We start from the raw sequence: 16931 nt of genomic DNA, 5'->3' as shown, positions 1-16931 counted from the left end.
GTGCACGCCCCTGCTGATTAGGCGGCGCTGGGGCTTGACATTAGAGAAAGAGGACCCGGGTTTGATTCCTGCAGCTGGGTCCAGTTCCAGGTTTTTGGGCGGCCTCTGTCTGTGGCAGGCAGCAACGCAGCGTGAAGGCAGTGGGAAACAGAAACACTATGGCTGCCACTCTGTCTCTTACTCAGGTAACACTGTCTTACAACTCTCATCTAACGTCTGCGCGCGCTGTCCGCCCTCCGCGCCGCCGCTCTCGGGGGGCACTCCGGCCGCTGTCGCCCGAGGCTGGCTGGCAGGAGAGAAGGGCTCGCTTCCCCCTCGCTGCTCGCCGCTGTTGGTGAAGTTCAGTCCCGCTCTGACTGAGAAAAGTTTCTGCCTAATCTCTTCGGGGACTGCGTAAGGGCGTAGCTAGCTAGCTAGCTCCGGAGCTAACCGCTAAGTGAGTGTCCGGGCTGCTTCCCCGCCGCTCCATCAAACTTTAACGACACCGGGCGGCCGCTTCCAGCCGGCCTCGCGTCGTCTCGGGGCGGCTTTTCCTGCTCGACACTGTGCGCCGTCTGCTGCTTTGCTGCAGGCCAGTTGGTCCCCAGCGAAGAGGTGATAGAATCGAGACTCCCATGTGTGTCTCTGTTGTGGCTTTACTGTCACATTTACTGCTAGTCCAGCCTCCGCTAACACAGTTTCCGCGGCAAAAATAAACACCGTAAAGCCCGAAAAGGCCAGGTTGTTGGGCTTTTTCCTGTGCAGCGTGTGTCGGTTGTTGTGTTATTTGACTGTGGGGCAAACAACAGCCCTGTTTTTGCCTATAATTAGAAGTAAACACGCCTCGGTGCCTGGCTTGCTGGTTCCAATCTGACCTTTCTAGTGGACAGAGTTAGCCTGTTAGCCGCTGCGGGTTAAAACATGTTTGTCTAATAAAACTGAGAATAATGTGAACTGGAGTGTCGCAACCAGTGAGAGGAAGTGGACACTGTCTGTCTGTGGACAGGACATACAGCTGGGTTAGACACATAGATTTAGTCACATTTTGAGCTGAACGTTCGTGTCGAAACATTGAAATTAAGTGAAACGTGTCTGAGTGAAGGAGGCTGTCTGTTTTACAATACTGTGAGTTTTATTTTGCATCGCACAGGTCTAAGTGTTGTCTCTACACCCTCTGCATATTCACAGAACTTAAAAAGCGGACTAAAAAGTGATTTGTGTGTCCTTTTTTTTTTGGCTTTCTGGATGTAAACATGCAATTCAATTTTAATGTCTAAAACTGACCAATGGGATTACTCATAATAAAAGGCCTGATTTTAAAATCCATGTACGTTTTTCATAATATTACTGTCTTGTATAAACAAGCTACTCTGTTTTATCCTATTTGCAGTTTTTGCAGAACTATTTGTTTGTAATCTTAACGTTGCCTCTTTTATTACAGCATAACTTTTTCTATAACTATTCACTTTAAATTATTTTTATAGTGCTTCTATTTCTTAATGGTCCAAATTTTTTTGTTGTTGTTGCTATTATTAATGTGCTTTTCAAACTTGCCAAACTTTCTTCCATTTATCAAATTTCAATTCATCATTGATGCTTTTATTAGAATTTGATATCTTATTGTTTAAGTATTGTGAAAAGAATTAGAAGTAGCCGTCCTTTCCTTGTGGTAATTGGTGTTTTTCTATTATTACATATTTTGCTGGTTCGTTTTGTTTCTTTGAGGTGAAACGCACTTTTTTGTCATTCTCTTCGACATATTAACATTTATTCAAAAGGTTTAAATTTGTATTACTATATTCAATAAAAGGTTCAAATTGAACTGAAATGTTGTTTTACATTTAACAAGTTTTTTTTAAACAATACTACCTTTTTGAATATTTTTCAGAACATTTATTGTTAATGGTATTGCTTGGGTCAGTCACAAGTAAAATGTCACGTCATTGCTGCCTTGTGAAATGCACATCCTCTTCAGTGATGTAGTAGAGCAAAGTATGTTGCTTTAATATGTAAACGTAGACAATTTTCACCCTGAATAAACGGTAATGGTAAATAAACTATAAAAAGATAGAAGACTCTGATTTCCATTCAAAATCAAACAATCCAAACACTTTTTTCCTGTTTAAATTCCTTGAAGTCGAGAATAACGAATATGAGTGATATACATGGAGTGGTAAAACAGAAGAAGACAAACTTTACCAGAGAGTGCGCCTGTCCCCATCTTGTTGTTATGCACACAACAACATGAGAATCATACCAACTTTATTGACAAGCTTTACTTATGCAATGTCTTTTCCCAAGGCAGCAAAGATTCTCCTGTGTTTTGTTTGTGTAGTAAATAACTTACTTAACAGGCAGTTGCCATCTCTAATAAGTAGGTTGCCATCCCAGACGTGTTACCTGAGCCACAGTTGCCTCTAACAACAGACCGGAGCTGTCTGCCAACAGTAGCCTTGACAGCATTGTCTGACACAGATTACCCCAAAACCTGACCGCATATCTCTGATGGCCGAGGTCGTCGGCCCGCATGACAGTGATGGATGTTTTACAGTTTTCTTTCAACTATACCAACTGATAATCCTCCAACTGACGCCGTGCTTGTAGTGACAAAACTGTATGCCATTCCTGTGTGTGGATATAAGTTGGTGACAATTCAAGAATTAAACTAGATGGGCCTCTCCGCTTCTCGCAGTCTCGCAAGTGCCATGCAGTCTTCTTTAGCTTTGTATGGTTGAGCTTGGGCAGGCAATGATTGAGTGGTGTTTTATCAATGCTCAAATAAAGAGTCACCAGTACAATGACCACAGTGGTACAGCCAGCAACAGTTCCACGCACATTAGTGTGTACCAAAGAGAAAAGTTGCTTTGGATGGAGAAAGATGTGTGTGCATGCTCTGTCTGAATTGTTTTCAGGCAGTTAAACTGGCACTTATGGACAAATAACCAAATTGATCACTGGTTGAGTGAATCCTTATTTTAAGTCTTTTACACTGACGTCAAAGCTAATCTGCACTGTTCTGGCATTTTTACGCCGTCGCCATGCAATTCCTCAGTAAAGGTTGATATAATCTCGGTCTTTGTAGAGCATAATAAAACATAACTGTTGTCCTTTTAAGGCGGCATCACAGTAAATTTGTGTAAGTTCCTGAACTCACCAGGCCTTCTTGCCTGTATTCTTTGATTATTATTTATTAAGGATGTCTATAGAAAGTTCAGCCATATCAAGAGTAAGGTTGCTGCTCTTTTGTTTCCTTGAGGTGGAACTCGGAGAGAGCTTTAACCTCCCATTGACTAGCCACTCCCCAGTTAATACGCCCCTCAAACAATGGCAGTCCCCTCCTTTTCTCCTTCCTTGCACCTGCTTATTTAAAACCGCAGCAGCCAATCGCCGGTTGTGGCCATATGAAGAAGGAAATGTTGATTTGTTTCCTGTGCAGCCCAGCAGTGGATCTTTTGTATGAGCAGAGGAAAGATGAGTGTTTGGGGGAGGATGTGACCAATGGCCAAATTAGCTGCAGCCTGTGGTGCGATGTCCTGTTGTAACACCAACTACAAACCTTAGGAAATGTAGAATTTACATCCTGAAGTTTTGTTTCCCTCTGAATGTACTTCAGCTGAAAACAATTGCAGTAGTTTTCTGCACACTGTGACAAACATTTCTGAACAAAATATAGCTGTCTTTGCTTGGGAGCTCAGTGTCATGATAATCCCCTTGTCGGTAGTTAAGTTTCATAAGTTATTTGGAAGTAAATTTAACTTCACACATTTAAAATCCATATGAACATTTTTTTCTTCAGATTTTTTGTAACGTGGTATGCTGAATCAGTATTGTGTTTTCAAACAGTTTGGGCAATTATTGATATAAAGAAGGTGGATATAAGTGAATGTGGTATTTGTTTTTCAAATGAGACCATTAATTGTTGGATGAATCAGTTCTTTACAAACTGTGGTAGCCCAGCTTTAACTAGAAGGAAGAATGGAAAAGCAGTTGTTTGAGAGTACGTAAACATGTGGCGGTAGAGAGACATGAGGTGGGGCTCGGTTATTAGAGTGGGTTGTCTCAATCTGCAGGTTGCAGGTTCAATTCATCTGTTCATATGGTGATTTACCCTTGAGCAAGACACTGAACGCGAAACTGCCCCCATTAGATGGACTGAATGCTTTTGGCAGCCGGTGTGTGAATGTGTGAATGTGACCAACATTCTAATGTGTTTTGGATTCTGTTAAATCAGTGGAAAACACCATATAAGTGAAATCGATTTACCAAGTCCAGTAGAAAGGGCAGTGAAGATTTTGACTACTTCGATATTTTCTGTTTTATTTTAATACGTTTGTTTTTATCTCTCTGTATTTTTATTCATCTTTCTCATTGTTCTTACCAACTGTACATGTCTGTTAATGTAAAGCACTTTGAATTGAATTGTTGGTCAAATGTTCTATAGAAGTAAGCAGCAAAATTTAGCCCAAAACTAGAGTGAGAGGACACTAGATAATAGGAGTCCGATGAAGACCGGCAATAAAGATCAGCCACATGATGACAGTTTGTGAAAGTGTTGTTGAAGCAAGACTGAGACAAGAAGAGCTGCTGATAAAGTGGTTTAGTAAAATTCTTGACAACTTTTTTCATAGCCATTGTTATTATATTGTTTTACACTATAGTTTTCTAAAAAAAAAAGTTGTCTTTCATGACAAATTAAAATACTTTTTGCAAAGGAATTCAACAGATTAACTGATGATCAAAATATTTGTGTGTTGCTGCCTGAACAGGCAGATTGTTGAATAAGGAAAATATTTTCTTTCATACGTTACTGCTTTGTCACTGCCTCATCCATCTGCAGCTTCGCCCGTATGCTGTGGTGAAACTCCTGTGGCCTGGTTACTGCCATAGCTGCTCTTATGGGAGTGTTCTTGCATTTTGCTAGAGGAGTTTGTAAAGGCGGCCATACTCTTCACAATCTTGGCTGTTTCACACACGCATAAAACAGGTAATCATGGCAATATTTTTGATTGTGGCCTAAAATCAGTGGTGTCATGTTTTATAGTGAAGGACGGCCTTAGATAAGCTTGAGTTAGATACATTTCTACTCCCTAGCCACATGTGAGCTGCAACTACCAACAAACGATAGAAACGAAGCAGAGCTGCAGCTAAACAATAGACAGATTCCTCTTGAAAATGCTGGACAGTGTCCATGTTCTTCATCTATTCCCTTACTGAGCTTTTTCCCTGTACATCATCAGTGTGACTAGAACAAAAGCTTGATTGTCTGTCAGCTTTGTTTATTTCCTGAAGAGACCAGTGGTGTATATGGATGACGATTAGGTTATTGTTCTATTCTTAACTGAAATATATCGTAGCACTTGTCTCCTCATAGTGCGGCATCATGCAGTCAAACTGAGGATGATGTTTATAAAAACCACCTTGCACGGTGCAATAGGTCATGAACTTGTACAACGGCTTAAATTTGATTATTTGTATCTCCAGCTATTCAGAGAATAAAAAAAACCCTGTGGATGTGATGTTGGGGGGGAAAAAAAACAATTAAGAGTTTTTCGCGTGATTTTTAAAACCTCAGCGTTAAGATTCATGAGGCTGCTGTGGCCATCTGTAACGGATCAGTCTTTTCTCTGACAGCTGCGTCGCCTAAGCAGATGACACACTTTACTGTATCCAGAAAACACATGCTCACTGTCCTCAGCTGGAGCCACACAACAGAAAGAACATTTTATTTATGTTTTGGGTTAAAGAGTACTTTGAACTTTATGACCATATTATTGACACCAATACAGTTCAAGAGATATGACAGTAGTTGTACTTGAGTACATATTTTCTGTATTTTTTCCTTCTCTGCTTCTCACAGATTTCAAGAGATTTTTTTTCACACTTGATTTATTTATTTATTTATTTTTTTTCATTCTTAAGTTGAAATACAAATGACAAACATCCACAAAGGCCCTCCCTCCCTCAACAATACAAGATGAATACAAGAAATACAATGAAATAACACTAAACCCACACATAAAATAATAAAATTGGAAATTCACTCCACCTGAAATCAAGTAAAAAGTGTAAGTGATCATAGATCAAGAGAAAGAATAAAATATCTATAAACAAAATAAAAATAGTAACTAATAAAAGATTTAAAAAAAATGATAATGAACCAAAACATTAACACATATTCATTTAATTCAAGTTCACAGGCCTTGTTGGTATGATGATGGTGTTGGTATCAGTCCTTGTCTAGTCACACACAGTGTTACATTTAGGTCATCCATAAAGTGTGAGAAAGAAGTCCATATCTCATAGAATTCCTCGGCTTTACCTATTGACAATAGAAGTCAGTTTTTCTAATGCCAGATTACAAGTCATCTAGTTAATCTATTGACTGTAATTAGGTCCCTCAATATCTTTACATTTTAAAACAATCACCTGTTTGGCTTGCAACAGACAAATGAGTTTCAATTTGCAGAGGAACCTTCAGGGTAGATATGGAGAAAATATAGCCTTGTTTCCATTGGAATAACACTGTCAGGCAAGAAATCAGTTTAAGTACCTCTCTCCAGAACGTATGGAGTTTTTAACATTCCCACATGCAATGGAACAACATACCAATTCAGTGCATTTGATACAATTATCAGGAATATCCTGATTAAAACAGTGTAATTTACCTGGTTTAATAGTTGTCCTGAGCAGCCATTTATAGTGGAATAATTTGCCTGGTTTGGGTTTAGGCCAGAGGACATGTCTTCTCCCACTCCTCTATCGAGATGTCCTATTGCAGGTCATTTTTCCATGCAGATAGAGAGGAAAGGGAGTTATATATCATAAAGAACGGACAAATGGCATCTGTCATTTAAATGTTTTACTGTGAGTTGTTCAATGTCAGACAGTGGCGGTTCCAGTTTTTCTTTTTTAATTTGGGAGGAAACAAAACTCCCAATTTGCAAGTATTTGAAGAAAGAGCATTTTAATATTTATTCTTTGTGGAATCATTGTGAAGGCCCCTTTCATTGGGTCAGTGTTGTCAATACGTTGAATGAACTTACCGTAGTTCAATTAGTTGCACTACTTGGACAGGTGCATCTAAAAATATACAGTGAATCCTCTACGCAGTTTAGATTTAATCCAGCTCAACTCAAATAAGTCAAACCTTTTTTGGTGTTTATTGTATTAAAATTAACAACAAACAAAACCTTTTAGCATATAAATCTTAAAACTTTTCCCCCAAAACAATTGGATGTCAGATGCTTTTCTTATTTTATAAACTCTGGATTAATTTATTACATTTGAAGCTCTTTTAGTTTGTATCTTATAAGTTAAACAAATACTGACAAACAAACTTTGCAAAGAGAATAAATTGTTTTAGTCACCTGTAAATCAATTAGTTCTTTTAATCTGCCACTTGTAACAAGGTGTTTTTTTTTCATCCTTAACAGCTTTCCAGTGGAAATCCGATCTATGACAAATACTATCGACAGGTATGTAACAGTTTCATAAATGCAACGAAAGTCAGACCATGCTGACTTCATGAAATCTTTTGCATTGTATAATGTGCATGCTTGTGTCATTAGGTATTGAGTTAATGTAGTAATGCCATTCTGGTTTTATAATAATATTAATATTATTATTATTATTGCAATTTTGTTGGGATTATTAGAAGTAGCCATTTTTTATATGCTTTTATTCAGACTGTTTTGAGTACAACAGCTCTGATCACTTTATAGATCAAGATTGTCTGCGTGTTTTGTCAGTACGGTATGATGGCATTTTGTAAATTGTTTTTAATAATAGAAATGAAAGGAGGCATTTTTTTGTTATGAAATTCAATGTATTTCTTAGATGCATCTCAATGTTCACATGCAAAAATGGTTGACCTATAAGTTGAAATATTTATATGTTATGCTCTCTCTTCAAACATGCATGCAGCTTCAGCTGCAGTATTAGATAGTGTTGCAGTGAGCAGTGATCTCTTTTCCTTTTTTTCGATGCCCAGTCTCAGTGTCCAATAGAGGAAGTATATGAATTAATAATGTTTCTCTTTGCCCAACATACCAGGGGAGCTCCCTGTGAGCCTCATGAAAGACTACTAATAGACCACTGAGGAAATGGCTTTGGTATATTTTCACTATTGATTTAAGTTACTTGGAGCGTCTGAGCCCCAGAGGGCAGCTCTCACCATTTGTTTTTCAGTCTCCATTTGCTACCCCTCACTGTCCACAGTAAAAAAACGTTTGGAGCAGAGGTGTCAAATGTGCAGAACAAGAGGCCAAATCCGGCCTGCCAGAGAGTTCAGTCCTGCATGCTTAAGGACTTAGCAGTGTCTAAAAATCACAAAGAAGGCAATGATTGCAGTTTTGTCATTAAAAGTAACGGTTGTTCCTAAATTGTCCACTGGGAGTCGCTCTGCTGTTGTAAGATTAGCAGACAACTCTAAGACTGGAAACTAAATGGTCAAAATGCTGCAGTAAAAACTCACTATTTATTTGCTTCAAGTCAAATCAACACTTTAAGAGTAACTGTGTGAAAACAAGCACACTGAAGGCTGCAGGAACTGTGGCCCTGAGAGACTGACTGACCTCTGCCCACATAAATCTGCAGAGAATCACTGAGGCAAAGAGAACAAAAACAATAATAGTTCAATCCCAGTGTTCACGGACAAGTGACAATTTGAAACCATCTGACTTTGTTGTGTTAAAACTTTCAGTTCTCCAGCTGATGTGATGATGAACTAATGACAGTATGTTTGGGTGCAGGTGGATCCGTCTGGCAGCGGGCGGGTGGCAGCAGCTGATGCAGCTCTGTTTCTGAAGAGGTCAGGCTTAGCTGACCTGGTGCTGGGGAAGGTGAGCAGAGACTCGAATATAAGCTCCAGAGCCAATGTTGACAAGCTTCTCTGAAACTGTGACTCTCTTTTCAGATCTGGGATTTGGCTGACTCTGAACGAAAGGGCTCACTTAACAAACAGGTATTCTTTCACTATACAGTGTATCATGATAATTATGTCCTTCATGGTTCAAGGTTACGTAATCATTCACGTCACTGTTCGTCTTTTTCGCTCATCAGCAATTCTTCATAGCCTTGCGGTTGGTGGCTTGTGCTCAAAATGGCCTGGAGGTGGCGCTCAAGAGTCTTAATGTGGCTGTTCCTCCCCCTAAATTTGTAAGTCTGACACCCTCCAGTATAAATCCATGTTGTGTCTGCTGCAGGTAAATCAACTTCAGTCACTCACTACATCCACAGTCAGAGGAGTTTTGCATTGGCTGGCTGACAAATTGAATGTAGCTTTTATTTGCAAAAATGGACACACTATTCTTTATTCAGTTGCTGAAGTAATAACATATTTTTGTTTTGTCTGCAGCATGATACGAGCAGCCCATTGTTAGCAGGAGGAGTGGGGATCGATGTTCCCTGGGTGGTCAAGGTGAAGAACTAACTTTATGTTTTTATCTTATTGAACAAATGCAGTGACCTGTGTTTATTTTGGTTAGCTACAATCATTTATTTATTTTTTTTAAAAATGGGCTCAGATGAATATTTCTGCTTGTTAGACTTTGTGGAAACATGTTGGTTAATCAGACGGAGGCTCTGATTATACCTGAGGCTGCACTTTAGTCCACTTTGACTTCACACTGATTCATATTCATATTCATGACTTCATAACAAGGCTTTTTTATTTTGGGGCCGTCGTAGTGCCTTTTTTTTACAGCTTAAGAGCTGTATATCCATACACACTGTGATGGATATACAGCTCTTAAGGGGTCCAACAAACTATTTTTCCATACAAAGAAAGATCTACTGTAAGGTGATAAAGGGTCTGATGCTTTTTGTGTTGATTTATCATTTGAAAATACTAAATTGATTGAATTAACAGGGATTTTGGTTTTTGTATTTTTAGACTTATTTATAGTCTGTGTATATATTTTGGTTTATGGTTGGTTTAGACATTAGTTCAAATAGTAAGGAGACACCTGACCTGCCTGTGTGAACACACCACCGACAGAGTGATAATATTTTTATTAGTGGCTGTATTAAGACTGCATCATGAATTCACCATTTTATATCTTTTTAATTTTTTCTCCCAGCCTGAGGAAAAGATGAAGTTTGACTCCATCTTTGACAGTTTGAGCCCGGTCGGAGGGATGCTGACGGGGGAGAAAGTAAAGCCCGTTCTGCTCAATTCAAAACTGCCTGTGGACATCCTGGGACGGGTATGAGACTCAGACAGGACTCTTTTTCAAAGTTTCCTTATGCCTCAAAGAAAAAAAAACCTATGATTATTGATTTACACAAGTAGCTCCGCATATGAAAGCAACCAAATGTATGTACCACAGCTTATTACAGTAAATCACTGTTATATGAGATTATCAACAATACTGTCTGGTAGTTTACTATTAGAAGTCAAAGAGTCATTGTGGAAACTAGAATAAGCTCTCAAAGAGTCGATGGCTAATCTGATTTTTGTAGTGTGTGTCAAGTGTGCTGTGTCAAGCTAATGTCTATTTTGTACATTAGATGGCAATAGTGAGTCACAATGAGAATATTCAAGATAACTTTATTTGTAAAGCACATTTCAGCAACACAGTAAATCAGTGTGCTTTATAAACTTCAACAAACAAGTGCAAGAGCAACAAGTGAGGTGAATTAAAAACAAAAGCAATTTTCAAAAAACATTTTAAGAGTTCTGTAGTCCCGAGTTTGCCTTCACTTCAGCTTTATAAAATTGCTGCTTGTTTCTATTGTCAGTAATTACCAAACATTTAATCTGATATTTTTGTTAATGGACTGAGGACAAACTGGATGCTTCATTTACAAGAGTGGACAGTGTGAGGTTAGCTAACAAAACATATTCAGAAAATGACATTGTGTCTTTTATCAGCTTATTTGGGAAAGTGTTGCTCTATAAAATATGAGCTACATTACCAATAATTTGTATCTTTCAGTTTTGAAATGACAGATGTTTAACATTGGTGGCTTTGTGTGTTTGAGGTGTGGGAGCTCAGTGACCTCGACAGAGATGGCATGTTGGACAGAGATGAGTTTTCTGTGGTAAGACACGAGCAAATGTAGCAAATAAAATAGAAACCACATGCATACATTGATCAATAAATCATACCATGGATCTTCCAGTTGCTTAAATGAAAATGAGGTTTTCCAGCTTGTTTCCCACTTTTTACGATGACTAGTAATAGTTATAACAGTTGCTTCAGGAATACAGCACTGTACAAAAGTTTGAGATGGGCTGTAAAAATAATGTTATTTGTTTGCTCTGTTCATTAATGTTGCAATTTTATGAAAGACTACAATTAGTATTTGGTGTGATGACTCTTTGCATTCATCATGTTTGAAGGAACTTGCATGGAGGTTGTTTTAGAACGTCTTGAAGAACGAAGCACGAACCTTCTGTGGATGTCACCTGGTTCAGATTCTTCAGTTTCTTCATGTAAACTCTTGACGCATGACCCATGATTGTGAATCCATCTCTCTGGGCCACACCATCATTACTAGGACCTTTTGTTGTACTTTATGCTGAACGTTGTTCTTGGTAAACACTGGCTGTATATTATGTATTATTTTTTACTGTTGTATATCATATTTATATCCGACACCCTTACAGGCTATGAAAAACATTTCTATCAAACTGTATGGAACAAATTGAAGACATGAGGCGTAAATGTGAAGCGGGAATAACCACAGGATGGTCGGGTAATTGGTATTTATCACTGATCTTTGTTGTTGTCGCTTTTTCCCAGGCTATGTATCTGGTGTATAGAGCTCTGGAGGGTGAACCTGTTCCCATGTCCCTACCGCCTCCCCTGGTTCCCCCCTCCAAAAGGAAAAAACCCTCTGTGCCTCCCGTGATGCCCCTATTGCCCTCACCCCCCTCTGTCAAAGATAGAAGCTCCTCCCACGCTGGCTCCAAGACCATGCCTCACCCTCCAAAACCCGCCCCAGCTCCTGCTCCTGCTCCTGCTCCTGCTCCTGCCCCAACACCAGCAGCTGCCCCTGTGAGTAGAGGATCAGCCACTCCTGTGTATATGCAACACCTGAAAATATTTTGGGGGTTTTGTTTTACTGCCACGTAGCTGCACCACCACACAGTTGGAAATGATCTCAAATTGGCTAGCTCAATGTGTCTTTCAAAAAAACAAGATTAGAGGCAATCCAAAGGTGAGGTGAGCACACTTTAATGTGGCCAGAGGTTGTATAGCACTTCTCCTGGACTTATCAAGAAAAAGTTGTTGAATGCGTTTTTTTTGTTTTTTGGTTCCGTAAACAGTGGGTGGTGACACCCTCGGACAAAGCCAAATATGACGAGCTGTTCAGTAAGACGGACAGTGACCTGGACGGCTTGGTGTCTGGACCTGAAGTCAGAGATATATTCCTGAAGACTGGGCTGCCCTCTGCCACACTGGCACGTATTTGGTGAGTAAAAACTGGACCTTCAGCTCCTATGGCCCCAGTGCAATAAACACTGAGGGCTCTTTACAGCAGAGATCAGTTTTATGTGCAGCTCTTGAATGAATTTACAGTCTGTAAGACACCCTCTGATACTCAGACGATCATTTCCATTAAACGTAAAGAAACCGAAGACGAGTCCTCGGTAGGAGAGAGAGGAACCCATCAAATAAATAGAACATTTAAAGTTTAGAAGGAAATTAAATCTGGTTTCACACAGTGAAAAAGGTGTTGGCTCGGTAAAATATTATTCATGTGAAAAACATCCCAGTTGTAATGGTACATGTTGGTGTGTTAGATTCAACATTTTGTGTTTGATTTATGAAATATGATTTTAGAAAAAAAGAAGAGACATGCTTTTGTCTCTTATTTTGACTGACAGTTTTCCGTCGTCAATAATCTAGTCATGTTTTGAAGGGGGGAAAAAATGTTCTAAAATATATCTGGAATCCGTTGGAAATATTGTATTAATGCAACATGACTGAAATAAATTCATAATTATATGTAAACATGCATTCCATATGTAACAAAGTACCAAAGCTTTTGGGAAATACTGATGGAAGAAGAAAGTTTAGAAGTTTTTTTGGTTTAATACTATTAGTCTTAATTGTTTCAGTTAAGGAGATGAGGATATAAAATCCAACACAAATATTTACACAAGTTTGTCTACAGAACATCAGAGCACATTCCTCACACGTCTAAATCCTTTACAGTACTGTTATATATGTGGTATTATTATTGTGCCTAATTAATATTATTTGACAGTCTGAGTAATTAAAAGATGCTTGTAGTTATAACTGAACAGAGCAGGTTGGTATTTATGTTAGAAAGTAGTGCGTTTACACATTGACCAGGAGAATAGCTCGCGTTATATGGATTTTTGTGGTTTTGTTATATAGTTCATTAGTTTCTGTCCTCTTGCGTAGGCCCTGTGTATTGACACCAGTCTTGCTATCACAAATAGTTACTGCCTGGGGTGTAAATCGTTACTCTCTTATGCAACTTGTGTGTCTGTGTTCTCAGGGAGCTCTGTGACATTGGCGATATAGGAAAACTCACCCGAGAGCAGTTTGCTCTGGCACTGTATCTGATCAATCTGAAGCTGAGTAAAGGACACGACCCGCCTCAGAGTCTCTCCCCTGAGATGATTCCTCCGTCTGACAGACAAAACATTAAACAAGTAAGTTCTCCGTTGACGCCAAAGTCCATAAATAACAACGATAGAAGTTTTAGTTCTTTCCTCCCTTTCGAACATGGTAGAGTATCTTGATTTTTAACAGTATTTGGAAATCGATTCAGAAAAATGTTGACAATGAGGATTTGTCATGACTTGATGAAGCAAAGCAGAAGAGCACACTGGCTGCTGTGTTGCTGTTTCTCTGATATTTGACTGCTGACGCATTGTCATCAATACCTCCATAATCAATTACTTTTTGGGGCGCAATGATGGATCAATGCAGTGTTATTCACACATACTCGCACTCAAATAACCTGCGTGACTAAAACATTTCCATGCTCAACTACCTGTCACCGGATGCTCTCATCAAACCCTTGTCAGTTTTCTTCCTGTAAAATCAACAGATGTGTTTATGTGTCATATTTAATGATTTCTTTATTTATTTATCCTCCAACTGCAAACTGTGTATACAACCGAAAAAAGTTGCTCATTCCTTCTTCTCAAAGGAGCTTCAAGCACGGTTCATTTAGTTACTCTAAACCCTCCTGGCCATTTCTTTTCTACATCAATGGCATCTCAGCGTAATTATCCACTGTCCTTCAATTAATTCTGATGGAGCCTCTTGTCAGTGGCTTCCTGAGTATTTTTTTTTTCTCGAGTTATTAGTGCTGCACTCTCACTTCTTTGACTGTTATCATAATTATGTAAATGAAATTAAGTGGTGTATCCAACCATCAGTAATATGGGCGTTCTCTCTAGTACGTTCTCAAAAATACTTTAGGCTTTCCTTTAAATGTCAATGGTGAGTCATTACTGTCTTTTCAAGTTTTTTTTCCTCTCATTTGCCAGAACAATGCAGCGAACCTGGCAGCTGACTTCTCCGCCATTAAGGAGCTGGATTCTCTCAGTAACGAGATCGTCGAGCTACAAAGGTAATAACTTGCCTTCGATATTCACAACTTACTGAACTAAAAATATTTAGTTGTTGTTTCGACTGCCCTTCACTGCAGGTTCATAATTGGAAAAAAAACATTTGTGTTACTATAAAATAAACAAATAAATACCCCAATTTGATTTTGAAGCTCTGTCATTACCACATTTTCTAGACTAAAAATGACCCTTTTACGAGTTTAACTGGTTATATTAAGAAGAGACTTGTATATAAAACTATACTGATGCATATCATCTATGACCACCAGATTTCATCTATATGACAACAAAAAGCTGCTACAGTGCCACTAAAAAACAACCTTTATTACTGCTGTATTGGACTGACATAGCAAGCAAACTGTCACCATAAAGGAAAAACTACATAGAAGAATGTAAACAAAAATGATCTAGTATGCAGCAGAAAACAGAAACGGAGCAGATAATCTTGCAAGTAGAGAAATTGTTACTGTGATATATAAAATTAAAAAAAACCAAAAGTAGTTCATTGTGGGCTAAGAGCACAACGACCAAGTCTGATTCACAGATGGTTTCTTGAACAGCAGCTGCAGGCTGAGAATTATCGATGGTACTTTTATGTCTGAGCATAGAAATACAAATGGGTCTTAGACACTAGTGCGACTTATGTATGTTTTCTACTTCTTCATGACATATTCTATGATATGTGCGACCAGGAAGTAACGTGCATCCTGGCGTCAGACTTGACTGTAGGCTTTATCATCTCTTGGTCATTCTCAAATGTTTTCTAGTGCGTAGCTCCTTGGGTGCTGTACTGAGCAGCAGGATGCAGGGTTTCCCTCAACCTCATAGGAGCACAACTGCATTAACTTACATTAATTTTAGCTGGTTATGTTGGGGTAACCAGAAATGATTTACACTGCCTTCTGGTCCCAGCTAAGGTTGAAATTTCTTAATCACACCGATGTTTCCTGCACGTTCAGCAATGTTAGAATGAATTGCTCTCACTCTCTCAGGTTTCTTTTCAACGACCTCACAGTCACAGCTTCAGTTAAAATAGACATTTGTGGTTTGTTTTGTTTTTTGCTGAAGGCTGCTGAAGACAACAGTCGACTATAAAGCTGATTTATGTTACGGCTGGTTGACGGTGGGATGGAAGGAGAGTGGCAGATGTAGTAGGCAGTGTGCACCAGATTCAATATGTTAACTTCCTCTTTACTTTTTCATGCTCGTCTTTTTTTTGTAAGGTAAAATGCTTTACAGCATTGTGTCCTGAATGGACCCCCTTCTCTGATTTATAGCAAAGCTAAATGTTTTAGGACGCAGCCTGTCTGACAAACACAAAAAAGCAGGATCCCTGAAAGTACAAGCAATGGGTAAGATTCCAGATTTGCACTCTAAAAAGTGTCTTTATATGTTTGTTTGTTTTTTTAACATGTAAAAATCTAGTTTTGACAACCTCAGAAGAGGCACAACCATGGGCCTCTCCTGTGGTCTTTGGTGTCAGGCCCTAGGTTGGGAAGCACTGCTTTACATTAACAGCAGGGATATTTATATATTTTTTTCTATCCCTTATTGGTTTTTTTTTTTTTTTTTTGCATTATTCTATCTTCATTTCCTTGAGCTGTCAGCACATCAGTTCTGATTTTGGTTAGTTCCCTTTTCACAAGAGCTGAGACTGAGAAGTGAGAAACACAAACACGCGCCAGGTGACAGATGTTTTAAGTTGGATAGAAATGAGCCAATACCGTCAGTCAGGCCACAGATTAAGACGTGCTGGAAAATATGATGCGCTTTTGCAGCTGTTTCAAAATGTTGCAGCAACCTTCCTCTCGGGATGAGGTTGTTGAACATGGTGCTGATGGGTAAGACGAAGCTGGGATTCACTCAAGCTGCGCTGATTATGAGGTTGCTGTGAGGAATAATCTGTTTTTAAGGTGTAGTAAGAGTTGCTGTTATTTTTAGCTGATGTAAAATGGATGACGCAGCAGAAGAGCTTTGATTTAGCTTGTGTGTGTGCTATTCATCCGATAGTAAAACTAAGAGACAACGGGAGGTCTGGTTTTTTTGCACTGAAAATGTACACATTACGTAGAGTTTACGATATATAATACTGTTGAACCCCAAATCGCACACCGATCCCCTATCAATGTATTGTTCTTTCTCTCGGGTGAACATTTTTTGATTTCCTTCTAAAAATAAGCTGAATATTTGTGTTAGCTAGCTGTTAGTTGGAACCAAAGAACACTTCAATAGTGCAGCATAAGCTTTGTCTGTTTGTAAAATATTAATAGTTAGAAGCTCTCATTGATTTATTGTTTACTGAAAGCATATTTAAGTCCCAGTGTGAGTCAGGCTGTTTTATCTGTGAATATAAATTACACTGAAGCTTAAGCCTGAAGGTGATCACTGGTGT

General features: G+C 38.9%; 1 protein-coding gene across 5 annotated transcripts in view; it reads left to right on the top strand.

Moving 5' to 3' along the window:
- eps15 (epidermal growth factor receptor pathway substrate 15) overlaps nt 1–16931 on the top strand; it is a 30252-nt gene continuing 13321 nt past the window's right edge. For 2 of the 5 annotated variants that reach the window (XM_080473919.1, XM_080473918.1), the window contains exons 1-12: nt 1–185; nt 7413–7454; nt 8730–8819; nt 8894–8941; nt 9040–9135; nt 9335–9397; nt 10059–10184; nt 10963–11022; nt 11727–11981; nt 12254–12399; nt 13456–13612; nt 14459–14541. In XM_080473919.1, coding sequence (XP_080330045.1) covers nt 159–185; nt 7413–7454; nt 8730–8819; nt 8894–8941; nt 9040–9135; nt 9335–9397; nt 10059–10184; nt 10963–11022; nt 11727–11981; nt 12254–12399; nt 13456–13612; nt 14459–14541 — 1193 coding nt within the window. In that variant the 5' untranslated portion in view covers nt 1–158. Of the gene's footprint in view, nt 186–4830; nt 4964–7412; nt 7455–8729; nt 8820–8893; nt 8942–9039; nt 9136–9334; nt 9398–10058; nt 10185–10962; nt 11023–11726; nt 11982–12253; nt 12400–13455; nt 13613–14458; nt 14542–16931 lie in introns of those variants that run through there. The other 3 variants (XM_080473920.1, XM_080473921.1, XM_080473922.1) reach the window with 3 other exon arrangements.

Source organism: Lipophrys pholis (assembly GCF_963383615.2).
Source record: "Lipophrys pholis genome assembly, chromosome: 10".
Taxonomy (NCBI): Eukaryota; Metazoa; Chordata; class Actinopteri; order Blenniiformes; family Blenniidae; genus Lipophrys; species Lipophrys pholis.
Note: the sequence above shows the minus strand (reverse complement) of the source record. Positions and strands in the feature narration are given on the sequence as shown.